Source organism: Heterodontus francisci, chromosome 13 (assembly GCF_036365525.1).
Source record: "Heterodontus francisci isolate sHetFra1 chromosome 13, sHetFra1.hap1, whole genome shotgun sequence".
Taxonomy (NCBI): Eukaryota; Metazoa; Chordata; class Chondrichthyes; order Heterodontiformes; family Heterodontidae; genus Heterodontus; species Heterodontus francisci.
In genome coordinates this window covers 27357320-27375579 of record NC_090383.1, presented here as the reverse complement: position 1 = coordinate 27375579, position 18260 = coordinate 27357320, and the positions used below count along the sequence as shown (strand labels likewise).

General features: G+C 44.8%; 1 protein-coding gene across 6 annotated transcripts in view; it reads left to right on the top strand.

The window, feature by feature from the left end:
* The window catches only part of dzank1 (double zinc ribbon and ankyrin repeat domains 1), a 140981-nt gene that overhangs the window by 58699 nt on the left and 64022 nt on the right, over positions 1-18260 (top strand). For all 6 annotated transcript variants that reach the window (XM_068044589.1, XM_068044588.1, XM_068044592.1 and 3 more), the window contains exon 11: positions 2888-3010. In XM_068044589.1, coding sequence (XP_067900690.1) covers positions 2888-3010 — 123 coding nt within the window. The remainder of the gene's footprint in view (positions 1-2887; positions 3011-18260) is intronic.

The following is an 18260-nucleotide window of genomic DNA, read 5'->3' as shown; positions in this document are numbered from 1 at the left end:
TTCTCTCTCTCTGTGTCTCTCTCTCTGTGTCTCTCTCTCTGTGTCTCTCTCTCTGTGTCTCTCTCTCTCTGTGTCTCTCTCTCTCGTGTCTCTCTCTCTCTGTGTCTCTCTCTCTCTGTGTCTCTCTCTCTCTGTGTCTCTCTGTCTCTCTGTCTCTCTGTCTCTCTGTCTCTCTGTCTCTCTGTCTCTCTGTCTCTCTGTCTCTCTGTCTCTCTGTCTCTCTGTCTCTCTGTCTCTCTGTCTCTCTGTCTCTCTGTCTCTCTCTGTCTTCGTCTCTGTCTCTCTGTCTCTGTCTCTCTCTGTCTCTGTCTCTCTCTGTCTCTGTCTCTCTCTCGTCTCTCTGTCTCTCTCTCTCTCTCTGTCTCTCTCTCTCTCTCTGTCTCTCTCTCTCTCTCTGTCTCTCTCTCTCTGTCTCTCTCTCTCTGTCTCTCTCTCTCTGTCTCTCTCTCTCTGTCTCTCTCTCTCTGTCTCTCTCTCTCTGTCTCTCTCTCTCTCTCTCTCTCTCTCTCTCTCTCTCTCTCTCTCTCTCTCTCTGTCTCTCTCTCTCTCTCTCTCTCTCTCTCTCTCTCTCTGTCTCTCTCTCTCTGTCTCTCTCTCTCTGTGTCTCTGTCTCTCTGTCTCTCTGTCTCTCTCTGTCTCTCTCTCTGTCTCTCTCTCTGTCTCTGTCTCTGTCTCTCTCTCTGTCTCTCTCTCTGTCCTCTCTCTCTCTCTCTGTGTCTCTCTCTCTCTCTCTCTGTCTCTGTGTGTCTCTCTCTCTCTCTCTGTCTCTGTGTCTCTCTCTCTCTCTCTCTCTCTCTCTCTCATCGTCTCTCTCTCTCTCTCTCTCTCTCTGTCTCTGTCTCTGTCTCTTGCCCTGTCTTCTAATTCAAGTTTCCTCTGTTCCAGTTGTATCTTTGCTAACAGTACCCTGTCTGGGTCTACATCTAACACTACTTCTTCAGATACAAGGGAAAAATGATTGGCGACTAGTCTTAGGAGTTCAGACTTCCTAGCCTTGCCACGTGCAGTGATCCCACATGGCTCAGCCATTTTCCTCAACTACTCCATAGACAGTGCCTTTAAGTTACTTCGCCCTGGCTTGGAGAGCTGCTAGCTTCAGTTGTCGCATGTTAGTATTCAATCACACACAACACAAGAAAACTTGTATTAAAACTTCTCTTTTTTGATTGGGAACAATTTGGCTTCCCATTTTCTCTCATTTGTCTGTGGGTCAATTCTGGACGCTAGCATCAAAATTTCTGTTACGACCAGGTGAGAAAGGTGTCTAGGAGTCCCTTTCAGCCTTCACATGGTCTTATTGTAACTTTAAATGCACCATGTTTTGAACACCCCCTTGACGAATCTTTGTCCACCGCTTTCCAATTATAAGGCAAGAAATGAGCACAGACAGGCTTTCTTAGGTTTAAAGAAGAAAAGTGAAATTTATTAAAACTTCAACTTAAATTCAGTTAACGCCTATGGATACACACTGTGCCTCACCCTAGCATGCATATGCAATACGCACATGCCAATAGGGACAGAAAAATAAAGTGGAGAGGTTTGAGGCAATATCTGAAGAGTTTCTTGTGGCTGTGTTTCGAGCTCACTGTAGATTCCTTGATTGTAGGTAATTCTTGCTTTTTGTTGGGGCCCAGTATTCTTCTTAAACCTTGTTCACTATAGGAGACTTTTCTCTCTTGGGGTTCCTGTGTCTTCAATGGATTTTGAAGCTGAAGAGAACGAGGTGAGAGCAGACAGAAGAGCATGCGGTGAGCCAGCCATGAGAGGTCTTTTCAGTCCAGGAGCGAACAGCTTTCTGAGTTCAAATTCTCTGTGGCCAATTTAAAACTCTCAGCTTAAAACTCTGCAACAGCCAGTTAGTCATGTGACTAAACTGGTCTAACCACGTCTTCTGTGTATTGGGGAGCAGGGACTGGTTCCTTTGTTCCAACACTGTCTGCTAGTCTGCAAAAATGTCTTTCTGGCGAGGGGCCTGGCAATTCCTTGTGATAGACCGCCTTCTCTTCCCAGCAAACAATTTTAAATTTAATGTCCATGTGGCAAAATTAATGTGCCTCATTCTTGGCAGGTGGGGGCCTGCATGACGCCTACCTGATTTGAAAATGTGTGACACAGATTTTGGGTGTCAGAAGTGGAAAATGGTTCTATTCTCCAGCTCCAGATCCCCTGGTCTTCAATAAAGAGCAAGACAAAATTCACTCCCTAGGTGAAAAATAAATTCTTCCTGTTTCATTTATGTGAAGCCAATATAGGAACAAAGGAAGACGAGTACTTCATCCAGCCCTTTAATCCTATTCCTCTGTTCAGTTAGATCATGGCTGATCTGTAACTTCAACTCCATTTACTCTTGATACACTTACCTAACCAAAAATCTCATCAATCTCAGTCTTGAAAACACCAATTATCCCAGCATCCACAGTGTCTTAGGGGAGAGAATTTCATATTTCTACTACCCTTTGTGTGCAAAATATTCTTCCTGAATTTACTGCTAAATGGCTCAGGTCTAATTTTAAGATTATGTCCTGAATTTTCCCATTAGAGGAAGTAGTTTTTCTGTAACTACCCTACTGTACCCTTTTATCATTTTAAACACCTCGCTCAGATCACCCTTCCTTTTAAACTCAAGGGAAAAGAAGCCAAGTTTATGCAACAATAATATGAACAAGATTGAAATATATAGGTCCGTTAGTTCACGTAGTTTTATTTATTCATTCATGGGATGTGGGCGTCGCTGGCTAGGACAGCATTTATTGCCCATTCCTAATTGCCCATGAGAAGGTGGTGGTGAGCCACACAGTGACCACAACACAATACATTTTCTATTTATTTCTGCATTGGCTTGAAATTGTTTCTGAATTTTGTTAATTTTTCTTCCTCTCTAAAACAGCCTCTTCTTAGTGGAGATTCCACCCCACCATTACCAAGTCGAGAAGGGAAGATGCTGGCATGTTCCAAATGTAGCCGGGTTAACAACACTGATGCTCGATTCTGTGACTGGTGTGGAGCCAAGGTATGCAAAAAACACAAAGTGATAGACTCAGCGGTCAGAATTTTCATTGCCATCAATGCTTGCTGAGAGTTTACCCTCCTCCAGTGCTATAACTCTCCAAGAACTCGACGCTCCTCAAATTCTGTCCTTTTGTGTATCCTGGATTTCTTTCGCACCACCATTGGTGGCCATGTCTTCAGGGCCCTAAGCTATGGAATTCTATCCCCATACCTCTCCACCTCATGCTCTTCTTGTAAGATGCTCCTTAAAACATATCTCTTCAACCAAGCTTTTCGTCACCTGTCCTAATTATCACCTTATGTGGCTTGGTGTCAAAATCTGTCTGATAATGTTCCTATGAAGTTCCTTGGGCTGTTTTACGATGTTAAATGCAGGTTATTGTTGAAACAATAGAGAGTTGAAAGGCTTTACTAATGAAGAAAGGAAGAAACTAAAAGGTGAGTCAAGCCACCTGCTCTTGCATAAAGTGGCAGACCATGTTCTCGCACCAAAATGTAGCCTGCGGGCTCAGTTGCCCCATCTACCCTCCCCGACTCTGCTGAGTTATTGATCTGATCCCAAGTGCAAATGGAAGTCAGGCATCTTCTCCCAAAGGTTATTCAGGACTAACTTTAATCCATTCCACCTGGCAGAAATGGGGTGCAACAGCCTGAAAATGGGAGTGCTGCATTTACCACTCCCCTTGCCACTCAGGGCCTTCACTGTTGCAGCCCAAGCTTCCTCTTGAAGCCTGCATGGGTCTCATTTAAAATATTTATATTTGAGGTCCTATGCTATCATGAAGACCCCCCCTCCCCCAACACCATTTTCACCAGCAAAGCACCGTGCAGTACTAGATCCGTATTGGCCAAAAGCTATTTGAAACAACATTTGGAGGTGCTATTTAAAGGGCATCACCTGCAAGTTCTCATCTTCAGGAACTCATTGGTTTTCACTTTTCCTGCTCAAAATGGAAGTCTCTCTGGCTGCAATACTGTGGTTGGAGGAACAGGAGCAGCAGCATCAGATCAGGAAACTTCAAGGAGCTGCAGCTGGGATCTGAGGATACCACACCTGAGGTCTTCTTCCTGGGCCCCTTTCCCTGCCCATGAGGACTATTGGCTCAGCATCAGTTTCCTCCACTTTTCTGAGGAATAGTGCATCAGGAGGCAATTTTTCTCCGAGATACTGTTAGTGTTGTGTTCTGGTGCTTCTTCAAGATGACTGTTCCCTCTCCGAGTCTTGCCCTGTGGGTTCCAAGTCTTCAGATGCACGTAGAAATAGGGGAGTGGGACAAGACACAGCATGGCACGGACAGGAGCAGATGATTGACAGCAGTGTAGAACACCAGGTTGCTATACTGCCTGAATATGTGGTTTCTTGTAGAAAGAGAAAACGTGAGAGTACCAGGCAGACACCCTGCTGAGTGTGGTCTCAAGCCTTACCATCAGTGATACTCGTTCACCTGTCTGCTGCAATTATCCCTGACTGATTACAGGTATGGCTAACTGGTGCAGGATGAATGCATCATGACTGCTGTCAGGATAGTGGGCATTCAGTGACAGGATCTTCTGTGCATAGTTGCACACCAACTGCAAATTCATGAAGTGGTAGCCCTTGTGGTTGTGGTACATCTTCCCGCTGATGTGTAGGGTCCGCAGAATCACATATGTGCATACGCTAGGTGGCCCAATGACCCCACTTGAAAACTGCCTCCGACAAAAATTGATCCTACTGAGTCCCATGTGAAATGCTTTATGAAAAATTCCCCAGATACGTTTGCATGTTTTTATTTTTTGAGTTTCTTAATGCTGCATATCCTTTCAGATTCTTGCTCATTTCTCTGTTCCAACAGGTTAATTCTTTGGCCAGAGGTTCTTGTCCAAGATGCTCAGTTGAAGTGTTAATTCAAATAGATTCAGACAATTAGGTTACAAAATATTTTGGACTATCCATAAACTCTCTCCTGATTTAAACAATCTTAAGCTAAAAAAAAGACATGGAAAATGTTGGTAACAGTTAACAGGTCAGTCAGCATTTGTGGAGGGAACTGGGGAGTTTATGAAATTCTGCTGCATAGCACCTCTGGTATCCGTTCTACAGAAGCCCAAAACTTATAAGCCGTTGCCTGGAACGCTTCCAGCCATATCCTATGTGACACACGTGGCGAGCCCCAACTGTAAGGGCATGCTGGAAGCATGCAGAGTGGGTGGATTGTGACATCACAGAGCGTCTAACTCTGATTTGGGACTCGATCTGCCATTTTGGACTTTGCAGGTCCCAATAACGCTCTCTCTTAATCACTGCCAGCTAAACATGTGTTCAGCTTTACGAGGGACCCCCACTAGCACTATTTAAAGGGATCACCATTTAGCTTTCAGAGGAGAAACTTTTAACTTTCTTTTGCTGCTGCTGCAAAATTCATAGTCATTTACAGCACAGAAGGAGACCATGCGGCCCATCGAGTCCATGCTGGCTCTCCACGGAGCTATTCAGTCAGTTCCATTACCCCGCTTGATCCCCCTAGCCCTGCAAGTCTGTTTCCTGCAGGTGGCCACCCAATTTCCTTTTGAAGTCATTGACTGTTTCCACTTTCAGCATCCTTGTGGGCAGCGAGTTCCAGGTCATTACCACCTGCTGCTTAAAAAAGTTCTTCCTCATATTTCCCCCTGCATCTCTTGCCCAAAACCTTCAATCTGTGTTCCCTACACCTTGTACCATTAATTAATGGGAACAGTTTTTCCTTGTCTATCTAAGCCTGTCATAATCTTGTACATTCTATTAAATCTCCCCTCAATCTCCTTTGTTCTAAGGGGAATACCCAAGATTTTCCAACCTAACCTTGTAAATAAAATCCCCCAACTCTGGAATAATTCTGCACCTCTCAAGGACCCTCACATCCTTCTTAAAGTGTGGTGACCAGAACTGGATGCAATACTCTAGTTGGGGCCAACCAGAGCTTTATAAAGGTTCAGCATAACTTCCCTGCTTCTGTACTCAATGCCTCTGTTTATGAAGCTCCAAGATCCCATATGCTTTACTAACCACTCTCTCCTTATGTCCTGCCACCTTCATAGATTGATGCACATGCAACCCAGGTCCCTCTGTTCCTGCACACACTTTAGAACTGTGTCATTAAGTACATAGTGCCTCTCCCTATCCCTTCTGCCAAAATGCATCACCTCACACTTGTCAGTATTAAATTCCATCTGCCAAATGTCTGCCCATTCTGCTCCTCTATCTGTGTCCATTCACAGACGGTTCATATCATCCTCACTGTTTGCCATGCCTCCAATTTTGGCGTCGTCAACAAATTTTGAGATTCTACTCTGTGTTCCAAGATCCAGGTCATTTATATATAGCAAAAAAAAGCAGTGGTCCCAGCACTGACCCTTGGGGAGCACTAATGTTTACCATCCTCTAGTCTGAAAAGCAGCCATTTACTATGACTCGCTGTTTTCTGTCCTTAAGTCAATTTTTTTTTTTCAATGGGACACTGATCCTCCTATCCTTTAAGCCTCAAGATTGTTAACCAGCCGTTTATGTGGTACCTTATCAAATGCTTTCTTAAAATCCATGTTAACAACAATCCACTTCATTACCTTCATCAACCTTCTCAGTTCTTCATCAAAAAACTCAATCGGATTAGTCAAGCATGTTCTCCCTTTTACAAGTCCATGCTGGCTATCCTTAACTAACCCGAACCTCTCCAAGTATATGTTGATTTTTTTTTTTCCCAATTTATTGTTTCTAAAGCCTTACCCACCACTGATAAACTATTTGGCTTGTAGTTGCTAGGACTGTCCTTACACTCTTTCCTGAATAAGGGTGTCACATTTGCCACTCTCCAATCTTCTGGCACCTCCTCTGCATCCAGGGAAGACCATGGCAAGCCCTTCCACTATCTCCATCCCCACTTCCTTTAACAACCTGGGTGCAAGCCATCTGGACTAGGTGAGCAACTTGCCCTAAGCATAGCCAACCTTTTTCGTACCTCTCCCTCTCAATTTTTATCCTAACCATTGCCTCTACTCTCTCTACTTCTACCGATATTTTGTCAAATTCCACTTCCTTTGTAAACACTGATACGAAGTACTCATTAAATATATTAGCCTTGCCCTGCGCCTCTAAGCATATATGACCCTCTTTGTCCCTAATTGGCCCACTCCACCTCTGACTACTTACTTACTATTTACATGCCGGGAGAAGATTTTTGGGTTCCCTTTTATGTTGACTGCCATTCTAGTCTCATATTCTCTCTTTGTCAGTCCAGTTTTCCTGTTCGCCTCCCCTCACAACCTTTTGTATATGGCTTGGTTCTCATTTAAATAATTCAACTGACATACATCATACATCGTCTTTTTTTTGTTGTTCATAATCTCCATCTCCCTCGACATCCAAGGAGCCCTGTTATTGGTTCCCTTACCTTTCGTCCTTGTTGAACGTACTTACCCTGTACGTGAAGCATCTCTTCCTTAAAAGTAACCCATTGTCCGATACAACTCTTCCTGTCAGTCTTTGGTTCCATTCTACCCTGGCTAGATCCTTTTTCACTGCATTGAAATTCAATCTAGACTTTCTACCTTGTTTTGTTCCTTGCTTTTCTGCATTACTAGTCTAAACCTTATGATATGATTATCACTCTTACCCAAGTGCTCCCCACTTATTAGACACTTGGTAGACTTGGCCCACCTCATTTCCCAGCACCAGATCCAGCAATGCCTTCTTTCTAGTTAGGTTGAGAACATCCTTGATCAGCATGTTCTCCTGAACACATTTCAGAAATTCCTCCCCCTCCTTATCCTTTACTTTAGAATTCTCCCAATCGATATTTGGGGAATTAAAGTTCCCCAATATCACCACTCCATACTTCTTGCTCATCTCTGTGATTTCCCTGCAGATTTGCTCCTCTATCTCTCACTATTTGGAGGCCTATAGAATACCCCTAGTACTGTGTTTACATTCAGTTTGAGGGAGAGAAGAGTGGGTCCAAGACTAGTATTTTAAACTTAAATAAGGGCAATTATGAGGGCATGAAAGCAGAACTAGCTAAAGTGAAGTGGCAAATTAGGTTAAGGAATAGCTCAATAGAGATGCAGTGGCAGACATTTAAGGGGATATCTCAGAATACACAGAATAGATACATTTCAAAGAGAAAGAAAAATTCCAAGGGTGGGACCCGCCATCCGTGATTAACTAAAACAGTTAAAGATAGCATCAAACTTAAAGAAAAAGCCGATATTTGCGCAAAGATGGGAGGCAGGTCAGAAGATTGGACAGAATATAAAAAACAGCAAAGAATGACTAAAAGATTGATAAGGAAGGTAAAATTGGAGTACGAGAGAAAGCTAGCTAGAAATATACAGACCGATAGTAAGAGTTTCTATAGATATTTTTAAAAGATAAGAGTTAACAAAGTGAGCATTAGTCCTATAGAAAGTGAGTCTGGGAAATTAATAATGGATTATAAGGAGATGGCAGGTGAATTGAACAGATATTTTGTATCGGTCATCACTATTGAGGATACAAGTAACGTCCCAGTATTAGCTGTAAATCAGAAAATGGAAGGGAGGGAGGAACTTGAGAAAATTACAATCACCAGGGAAATGTACTGAACAAATTGTTGGAGCTGCGGGCTGACAAGTCCCCGGGTCCTGATGTATTTTATGCTAGGGTGTTAAAAGAAGTGGCTGATGGGTTAGTTTTAATTTTCCAAAATTCCCTAAATTCGAGGAAGGTTCCATTAGATTGGAAAATAGCAAATGTAACTCCTTTATTCAAAAAGGAAGGAGACAGAAAACCAGAAACTACAGGCCAGTTAGCTTAACGTCTGTCTTGGAAAAATGTTAGAAGCTATTAGTAAAGATTTTATAGCAGGGCATTTAGAAAAATTCAAGGTAATCAGGCAGAGTCAACATGGTTTTGTGAAAGGGAAATCGTGTTTAACCAATTTATTGTTGTTCTTTGAGGGAGTTACATGTGCTGTGGATAAAGGGGAACTGGTGAATGTATTGTACTTTGATTTGCAGAAGGGATTTGAAAAGATGCCACATCAAAGGTTATTGCAGAAGATAAAAGCTCATGGTGTAGGTGGTAACATATTGGCATGGATAGAAGATTGGCTAGTTAACAGGAAACAGAGTAGGCACAAATGGATCATTTTCTGGTTGGCGAGATGTAACGAGTGGTGTGCCACAGGGATCTGTGCTGGGGCCTCAACATTTTGCAATTTATATAAGTGACTTAGATGAAGGGACTGAAGGTCTGGTTGCTAAATTTGCTGATGACACAAAGATAGGTAGGAAACTAACTTGTGAAGAGGGCATAAGGGGGCTACAAAGGAATATAGGTAGGTTAAGTGAGTGGGCAAAGACCTGGCAAATGGAATATAATGTGGGAAAGTGGGAAATTGTCCACTTTGGCAGGAAGAATAAAAAAGAAGCATATTATCTAAATGGTGAGAGATTGCAGAGCTCTGAGATGCAGAGGGATCTCTTAGTGCATGAATGGCAAAAGGTATGCAGGTATAGGAAAATTAACAATGTTATCGTTTATCGTGAGGGGAATTGAATATAAAAGTAGGGAGGTTATGTTTCAGCTATACAGGGCATTGGTGAGACCACAACTGGAATACTGTGTACTGTACTGGCCTCCTTATTTAAAGAAGGATGTAAATGCATTGGAGGCAGTACAAAGAAGGTATACTAGGTTAATACCAGGAATGGACGGGCTGACTTACAAGGAAAGATTGGACAGGCTAGCCTTGTATCTGGTGAAATTTAGAAGAGTAAGAGGCGACTTGATTGAAATATATAAAATCCTGAGAGGTCTCGACAGGGTGGATGTGGAAAGGATGTTTCGGCGTGGGAGAATCTAGAACTAAGGGTCACTGTTTAAAAATAAGGGGTTGCCCATTTAAGACAGAGATGAGGAAAGAAGTTTTCTCTCAGAGGGTCGTGAGTCTTTGGAATTCTCTTCCTCAAAAGGCAGTGGAAGCAGTCTTTGAATATTTTTAAGGCAGAGGTAGATAGATTCTTGATGAGCAAGGGGGTGGAAGGTTATCTGGGTACGTGGAAATATGGAGTAATCAGTTCAGCCATGATCTTATTGAATGGCAGAGCAGGCCCAAAGGGCCGAGTGGCCTACTCCTGCTCGTTGTTCGTATGTGTTAATACCTGTTTTGCTTCTCAATGCTAACCAAATGGATTCTGTCATTGGCACTTCAAGGACATTCTCCCTTTCCAACACGGCAATGTCTTCCCTAATCAATGCTGCCACTCCGCCTCCCTTTTCTTTCCTTCTCTATCTTTTCTGAACACTTTATATCCTTGTATATTCAGTGTCCAGTCTTTGCTACTTTGAGGGTAAATTTCCGTTATTGCCGCTACATTATATTCCCATACTGCAATTTGTGCTTGTAGCTCACCCACCTTATTCATATTTTGTGTCTTTGCACACCTGTATTGTAATTCTGTCTTTGCATTCCCTTTAGTCCTTCTCAGTCTGCTTCCATCGAGTACAAAACTACTCCCTTCTCTAGTACTGTCTAACACTCTCACCTTATGCACCTTATTCCTCTTTTCTACTTCTATATTCTGGTGCCTATGCCCCTGTCAATTTAATTTAAACCCCCCCAACCACACTAGTGAAACTCCCCATGAGGACATTCGTCCTAGTTCTGTTGAGGTGCAACTGGTCCCTTTTGAATAGGTACCTCCTGCCCCAGAACTGGTCCGAATGCCTCAAGAATCTGAAGCCCTCCCTCCTGCACCATGCTTCAAGCCACACGTTGATCCTCCCTACCTTCCTGTTTACTCTTGCTAGCGTGTGGCACTGGAAGTAACCCAAAGTTTACTCCTTTGAGGTCCTACTCTTTTACTTCCTTCCTAGTTCCTGAAAATCTGACCGTAGGACCTCGATACCTGCCCTTGCTATGTCATTGGTACCAACGTGTACCACAACTTCTGGCTCACTCCCTTCCCCCTACAGAATATCCTGTACTCTCTCCATGATATCTTTTACCCTGGCACCAGGGAGGCAACACACCATGCAGGACTCCCGATAAAGGTTACAGAAATGCCTATCTGTCTCCCTGACTATGGAATCTTCTATAACAACTGCATTTCTGCACTTTGCTGCTCCCTTTCGTAAAGTCCCATGCCATGGTCTGGACTGCACTCTTTCAAGGTGCCGTCACTCTCCACAGTCTCTAAAGCTAACTACCGGTTTGAGTGGCACACACCCCAAAGACTCCTCCACTTCCTGCCTCTTCCTACTCTTCTGGATGGCCAACCACCTACTATCCTGAACTCCTACTGCTTGTGGGGTGACCACCACCTGGATCGTACAATGCAGGAAACTCTGCCGCTCCCTGATGCTCCGCAGTGACTCCAGCTGCTCCTCAAGCTTGGAAATCCTGAGCTTGAGCTGAAACAGCTGGAGGCACTTCCTACATACGTGATTGCCCATGACACATGAAATGTTCTAAGTTGCCGCATGGCGCAGGAATTGCAAGCAACAGGTTGTAGCTGCCTGTCCATGATTTAAGAAAAAAAAACTCGTGGAAGTCCTTTGTTGAGTTTTATTGGAGGAGTTGACAGATTTTGGATTCACAAGGGAGTGACATTGGAGTCTGTCAAGGAGCTCAGAGGAGTTGGAAGGCCTGTCAGGAGAAAGCCTGCATTTAGCGATGGAGGCTATAGTGCAGTCTCTCTTGGGCTGCAGCATGACTTGGAAATGGAGCACAGGCAGCAGAGAGGGGAAGCTGTGTGCAGAGGGAGGAGGCCTTAATAGAAGGCCCTACTCACCAAGGGTCTTTAGCGAGCACTTCTACCTCCACCTTGGCCAGGAGCGGTGTCTGAAGTGCCTATGTTTCACTAAGGAGGTGGTGACTGAACTGTGCCACCTTCTGCAACCAGACCTGCAGCCATAGAGTAGGATGAAGTCAGCACTGCCAGTGGCCGTCAGGATAACCATGGCCCTTAATTTCTATGTCAGCAGATCCTTCCAGGTGGGTGCAGGCGCCATTTCCAACATTTCCAACATTGGCGACATTTCTAACATTTCATAGTTCGCTGTGCATCACTGCATCAGGGAGGTGACGGAGGCCCTGTGCGAAGGAGAGAGGACTCTATCGTGTTCTCTCTTTCTAGGGAGAAGCAAGAGGAGTGAGCACATGACATTGCCAGGCTAACGGGTTTCCCAATGGTGCAAGGTGCGACTGCATGCACGTGATTCTGCGGGCCTCACATATCAATGGGAAGATGTACCACAACTGCAAGGGCTACCGCTCCATGAATGTGCAGTTGGTGTGCAACTGTGCTCAGAGGACCCTGTCAGTGAATGCCCGCTCTCTTGATAGCGGTCATCACGCATTCATCCTGCACAGTTGTCCGTACCCGCTGTCTTTGAGCCACCATGAAGAACCAGAGACTGGCTCATACCCAGATACCTGCTCTACACCTGGTTCATGATTCCCGTACCTCACCCATGGACAGTGCGCCTACAATGACAACCATGTTGCAACCAGGAACGTTGTGCAGCAAACTATCAGTGCCCTGAAACAATGGTTCCACTGCCTGGACCACTCGTGGGGGAGCCCTCCAGTACTCGGTGGAGCGTGTCTCCAAGTTCGTGGTGGTCTGCTGTGTCCTCCACAACCCCACTTTCATGAGGGTGCATTCCTTGCAACCAGGCCTTCAGAAGGGGATGCATCTGGGACCCCTTCACCCCAGACAGGCTGTCCATGAGTGGCTAGTCAGACTCCAGTTCTCTTGAGTTCTCATTCCCAAATCATCATTGCTCCACAGTTCCCTACCTTTCAGTCCATCTGCTATATACTATCAGTGTCCTCTTTTATTTCAGTCCTGAAATAAAAGCCACCACCATAAAACCATTCCATAACAACTTTATACAACAACACTTCCAATAATACGTACAGAACTGAACTATTTATTCACCCTTATGCATTCCCTTAGTCCCTGTCTTGCAGGTTCTTTTGCTTGGCCTAGTGCACCTATGCAGTACTACCCTAGTGGCTACAGCATGGCTAGTGGAAGGCTGCTGACTTTCACTGGGGAAAACTGCAGATGACCTTGCATTTCAACCTCAGGAGCCCAGCTTCAGACTACACCACCTCAGCATGGGCAGCAGCAATCTGGGCTGACTGCCTGAGAGGCATCAGCAGGGTGGGATTGGCAGAGGTTAGAATATGAATGACGTCATCAAGAGAGAGGACAGCAGGGTTGTGCTTCATGAAGAACTTACCTGGGAGGAATCGGCATTGGAGAGGGAGAGGATAAATCCAGCCTGAGGCTCGAGGCCCGCACTTACCTGGAAGAGCGGAGCGAAGTGGACCAGGGAGGATAAACACAGACACAGTCCGGAGTGTTTGAAAAAAATATCAACAGTGACATCACAGGAAAGCTGCAAGGTGATTGGTTGGTGAGTAACTGCTGTTAGGAAATAGCTCTAAATAGCTGGCTTAGTAACCAAGCTAAGAAAAGTCTACAGTTTATTTTCATATATAGTAAGTACTGTTTTTTTTTAAGAGTTCTGTAGTAACGAGGACCAGGGAAGAAGGGCCCTAAAGTAATTGATATTATTTGATATTGAGCATCTTCCAAAAGCTTTAATTTAAAGGGTTAAGTCATGGCAGGAGAGCTCAAAGCCGTGGTGTGCTCCTCATGCTCTGTGTGGGAAGCTGGGAACAATTCCAGTGCCCGGGACCAATGTGTGTGTAGGAATTGTCTCTAGCTGCAGCTCCTGGAAGCCCGGGTTTCAGAGCTGGAGCGGCAGCTGGGGACACTGGAGCATCCGCGAGGTGGAGAGTATCGTAGATACACGTATAGAGAGATGGTCACACCGCAGGCTCAGACTCCACAGGGAGGGAATGGGTGACCACCAGGCAGAGCAAGAGGACTAGGCAGGCAGTGCAGGAATCACCTGTGGCTATTCCCCTGAAAAACAGATACTCTGCGTTGGATACTGTTGGGGGAATGGCCTCTCAGTGGAAAGCAGCAGCAGTAACAGCCCAATTCGTTGCACCATGGTTGGCTCTGCTGCACAGGGGAGGAGTAGAAAGTGTGGGAATGCAATGGTTATAGGGGATTCAATTGTAAGGGGAATAGATAGGCATTTCTGTGGCCACAAACAAGACTCCAGGATGGTATGTTGCCTTCCTGGTGTTAGGGTCAAGGATGTCTGAGTGGTTACAGGATATTCTAAAGTGGGAGAGTGAACAGCCAGTGGTCGTGGTACACATTAGTACAAACAACGTAGGTTTAAAAAAAAGGATGAAGTCCTAAAAGCAGAATATAGGGAGTTAGGAAGTAAGTTGAAAAGTAGGACCTCAAAGGTAGTGATCTCAGGATTACTACCAGTGCCATGTGCTAGTCAGAGTAGAAATAGCAAGATATATCGGATGAATATGTGGCTGAAGAGAAGGTGTGAGGGGGAGGCTTTTAGATTCCTGGGACATTGGGACTGGCTCCGGGGGAGGTGAGACCTGTACAAACGGGACGGCTTACACCTGGGCAGGACCGGGACTGACGTCCTAGGGGGCGTATTTTCTAGAGTGTTTGAGGAGGGTTTCAACTAAAATGGCAGGGGGATGGGAACCTTTGCAAGGAGTCAGAGTAGGGGGGAATCAAAGACCAGAACAAAAGACAGTAAGGGGAATAAGAAAAGTGATGGGCAGAGAAATCAAGGGCCAGAATCAAACAGGGCCACAGTGAAAAATAGTGGGAAGGGGACAAGTAATGTTAAAAAGACAAGCCTTAAGGCTTTGTGCCTTAATGCGCGGAGCATTCGCAATAAAGTGGATGAATTAATTGCGTAAATAGATGTAAACAGGTATGATATAGTCGGGATTATGGAGACATGGCTGCAGGGTGACCAGGGATGGGAAATGAACATCCAGGGGTATTCAGTATTTAGGAAGGACAGACAAAAAGTAAAAGGCGGTGGAGCTGCATTGCTGGTTAAAGAGGAAATTAACGCAATAGTGAGAAAGGATATTAGCTCTGACGATGCGGAATCTGCATGGGTAGAGCTGAGAAACACTAAAGGGCAAAAAGTGTTAGTGGGGGTTGTATATAGACCCCCAAACTGTAGTGGTGATGTTGGGAATGGCATTAAACAGGAAATTAGAGACACATGCGATAAAGAAACATCTGTAATTATGGGTGACTTTAATCTGAATATAGATTGGGCAAATCAAATTAGTCACAATGCGTTAGAGGAGGAATTCATGGAGTGTATATGGGATGGTTTTCTGGACCAATACTTTGAGGAACCAACTAGAGAACAGGCCATCCTAGACTGGGCATTGTGTAATGAGAGATGATGTGCGAGACCTCGTGGGGATGAGCGATCATACTATGATAGAATTCTTCATCAAGATGGAGAGTGACGTAGTTGATTCTGAGACTAGGGTCCTGAATCTTAATAAAGGAAACTACGAAGGTATGAGGTGCGAGTTGGCTGCGATGGATTGGGAAACGTTACTTAAAGGGATGATGGTAGATGGGCAATGGCAAACATTAAAAGAGCAGATGGATGAACTGTAACAGTTGTTTATTCCTGTCTGGCGCAAAAGTAAAACGGGAAAGGTAGCCAAACCATGGCTTACAAGGGAAATTAGAGATAGCATTAGATCCAAGGAAGAGGCATATAAATTTGCCAGAAAAAACAGACCTGAGGATTGGGAGCAGTTTAGAATTCAGCAAAGGAGGACCAAGGGATTGATTAAGAAGGGGAAGATAGAGTACGAGAGTAAGCTTGCGGGGAGCATAAGAATTGATTGTAAAACTTTCTATAGGTATGTGAAGAGAAAAAGATTGAAGACAAATGTAGATCCTTACAGTCAGAAATGGGAATTTATTATGGGGAACAAAGAAGTGGCTGCAATGGTTCTGTCTTTACAAAGGAGGACACAAATATCATACCAGAAATGTTGGGGAACACCGGGTTTAGTGAGAGGGAGGAACTGAAGGAAATCAGTATTAATAGAGAAATGGTGTTGGGGAAATTGCTGGGATTGAAGGCCGATAAATCCCCAGGGCCTGATAAACTACATCCCAGAGTACTTGAGGAAGTGGCCCTAGAAATAGTGGATGCATTGGTAGTCATCTTCCAAGATTCTCTAGAGTCTGCAACAGTTCCTACAGATTGGAGGGTAGCTAATGTAACCCCACTATTTAAAAAGGGAGGTAGAGAGAAAGCAGGGAGTTATAGACCAGTTAGCCTGACGTCGGTAGTAGGGAAAATTCCAGGGTCCACTATCAAAGATTTTACAGCAGAGCACTTAGAGAACAGTGGTAGAATCGGGCAGAGTCAGCATGGATTTACGAAAGGGAAATCATGCTTGACGAATCTACTAGAATTCTTTGAGGATGTAACTAGTAGAGTTGATGAGGGGGAGCCAGTGGATGTGGTTTATTTGGGCTTTCAGAAGGCTTTCGACAAAGTCCCACATAAGAGATTAGCATGTAAAATTAAAGCGCATGGGATTGCGATGCATTGCAATGGATAGAAAATTGGTTGGCAGACAGAAAACAGAGTAGGAGTAAACTGGTCTTTTTCCGAATGGCAGGCAGTGACTAGTGGGGTACCACAGGGGTCGGTGCTAGGACCCCAGCTATTCACAATATATATTAATGATTTAGATGAGGGAACTAAATATAATATCTCCAAATTTGCAGATAAAACAAAACTGGGTGGGAGGGTGAGTTGTGAGGAGGATGCAGAGAGGCTTCAGGGTGAGTTGGACAAGTTGAGTGAGTGGGCTAATGCATGGCAGATGCAGTATAATGTGGATAAATGTGAGGTTATCCACTTTGGTAGCAAAAACAGGAAGGCAGATTATTATCTGAATGGCTATAATCTGAGAGAGGGGGATATGCAACAAAACCTGGGTGTTCTCGTACACCAGTCACTGAAGGTAAGCATGCCGGTGCAATAGGTGGTTAAAAAAAGCAAATGGTATGTTGGCCTTCATAGCGAGAGGATTCGAGTACAGGAGCAGGGATGTCTTGCTGCAATTATACAGGGCCTTGGTGAGGCCACACCTGCAATATTGTGTGCAGTTTTGGTCTCCTTATCTGAGGAAGGATGTTCTTGCTATAGAGGGAATGCAGCGAAGGTTTACCAGACTGATTCCTGGGATGGCGGGACTGATGTATGAGGAGAGATTGAGTTGGTTAGGATTATATTCGCTGGAGTTCAGAAGAGTGAGGGGGATCTCTAGAAACCTATAAAATTCTAACAGGACTTGACAGGTTAGATGCAGGAAGAATGCTCCCGGTGGTGGGGGAGTCCAGAACCAGGGGCCATAGTCTAATGATATGGGGTAAACCTTTCAGGACTGAGATGAGGAGAAATTACTTCACCCAGAGAGTGGCGAGCCTTTAGAATTCGCTACCACAGAAAGCAGTTGAGGCCGAAACATTGTATGTTTTCAAGAAGGGGTTAGATATGGCTCTTGGGTCTAAAGGGATCAACGGATATAGGGAGAAAGCAGGAACAGGTCACTGAGTTTGATCAGCCATGATCATAATGAATGGTGGAGCAGGCTCGAAGGGTTGAATGGCCTACTCCTGCTCCTATTTTCTATGTTTCTATGAAGCCACTGCCATTCCTTCGGTTGGTGACTCAGCAAACTTATTTACCTAACGCACCAAGGCTCCTTCAACAGCACCTTCCAAACCTGTGACCTCTACCACCTGGAAGGACATGGACAGCAGATGCATGGTAACACCACCACCTGCAAGTTCCTATACAAGCCACACACCATTCTGATTTGGAACTATATTGCTGTTCCTTCACTGTCGCTGGGTCAAAATCCTGGAACTCCCTTCCTAACAGCACTGTGGGTGTACCTACATCCCGAGGACTGCATCGGTTCAAGAAGGCAGCTCACCACCACCTTCTCAAGGACAATTGGGGATTGGCAATAAATCCTGGCCTAGCCAGCGACACCCACATCCCATGAACGAATAAAAAGAAATCTGCTGGAGCACAGATTGCTGGACTGCTGGGAGAACCTGCATGTCCCTTTGAACACTGGTATCCACAGCCATGATGGCAGTAGTCTGAGCCTGCATGAGAACAAGCTGGACTTACATGACCACAAGCATGGGTCTCATGATTTCAGACTGGGCTTCCTTTACATCACTGAAGCATTGGGTGGCTTCTGCTTCTGCTGCAATGGAAGCTGAGACGTCGCCACGAGATGCTGCATCACAGTTGGGTCCTCAAGTGTTGTCAAGGA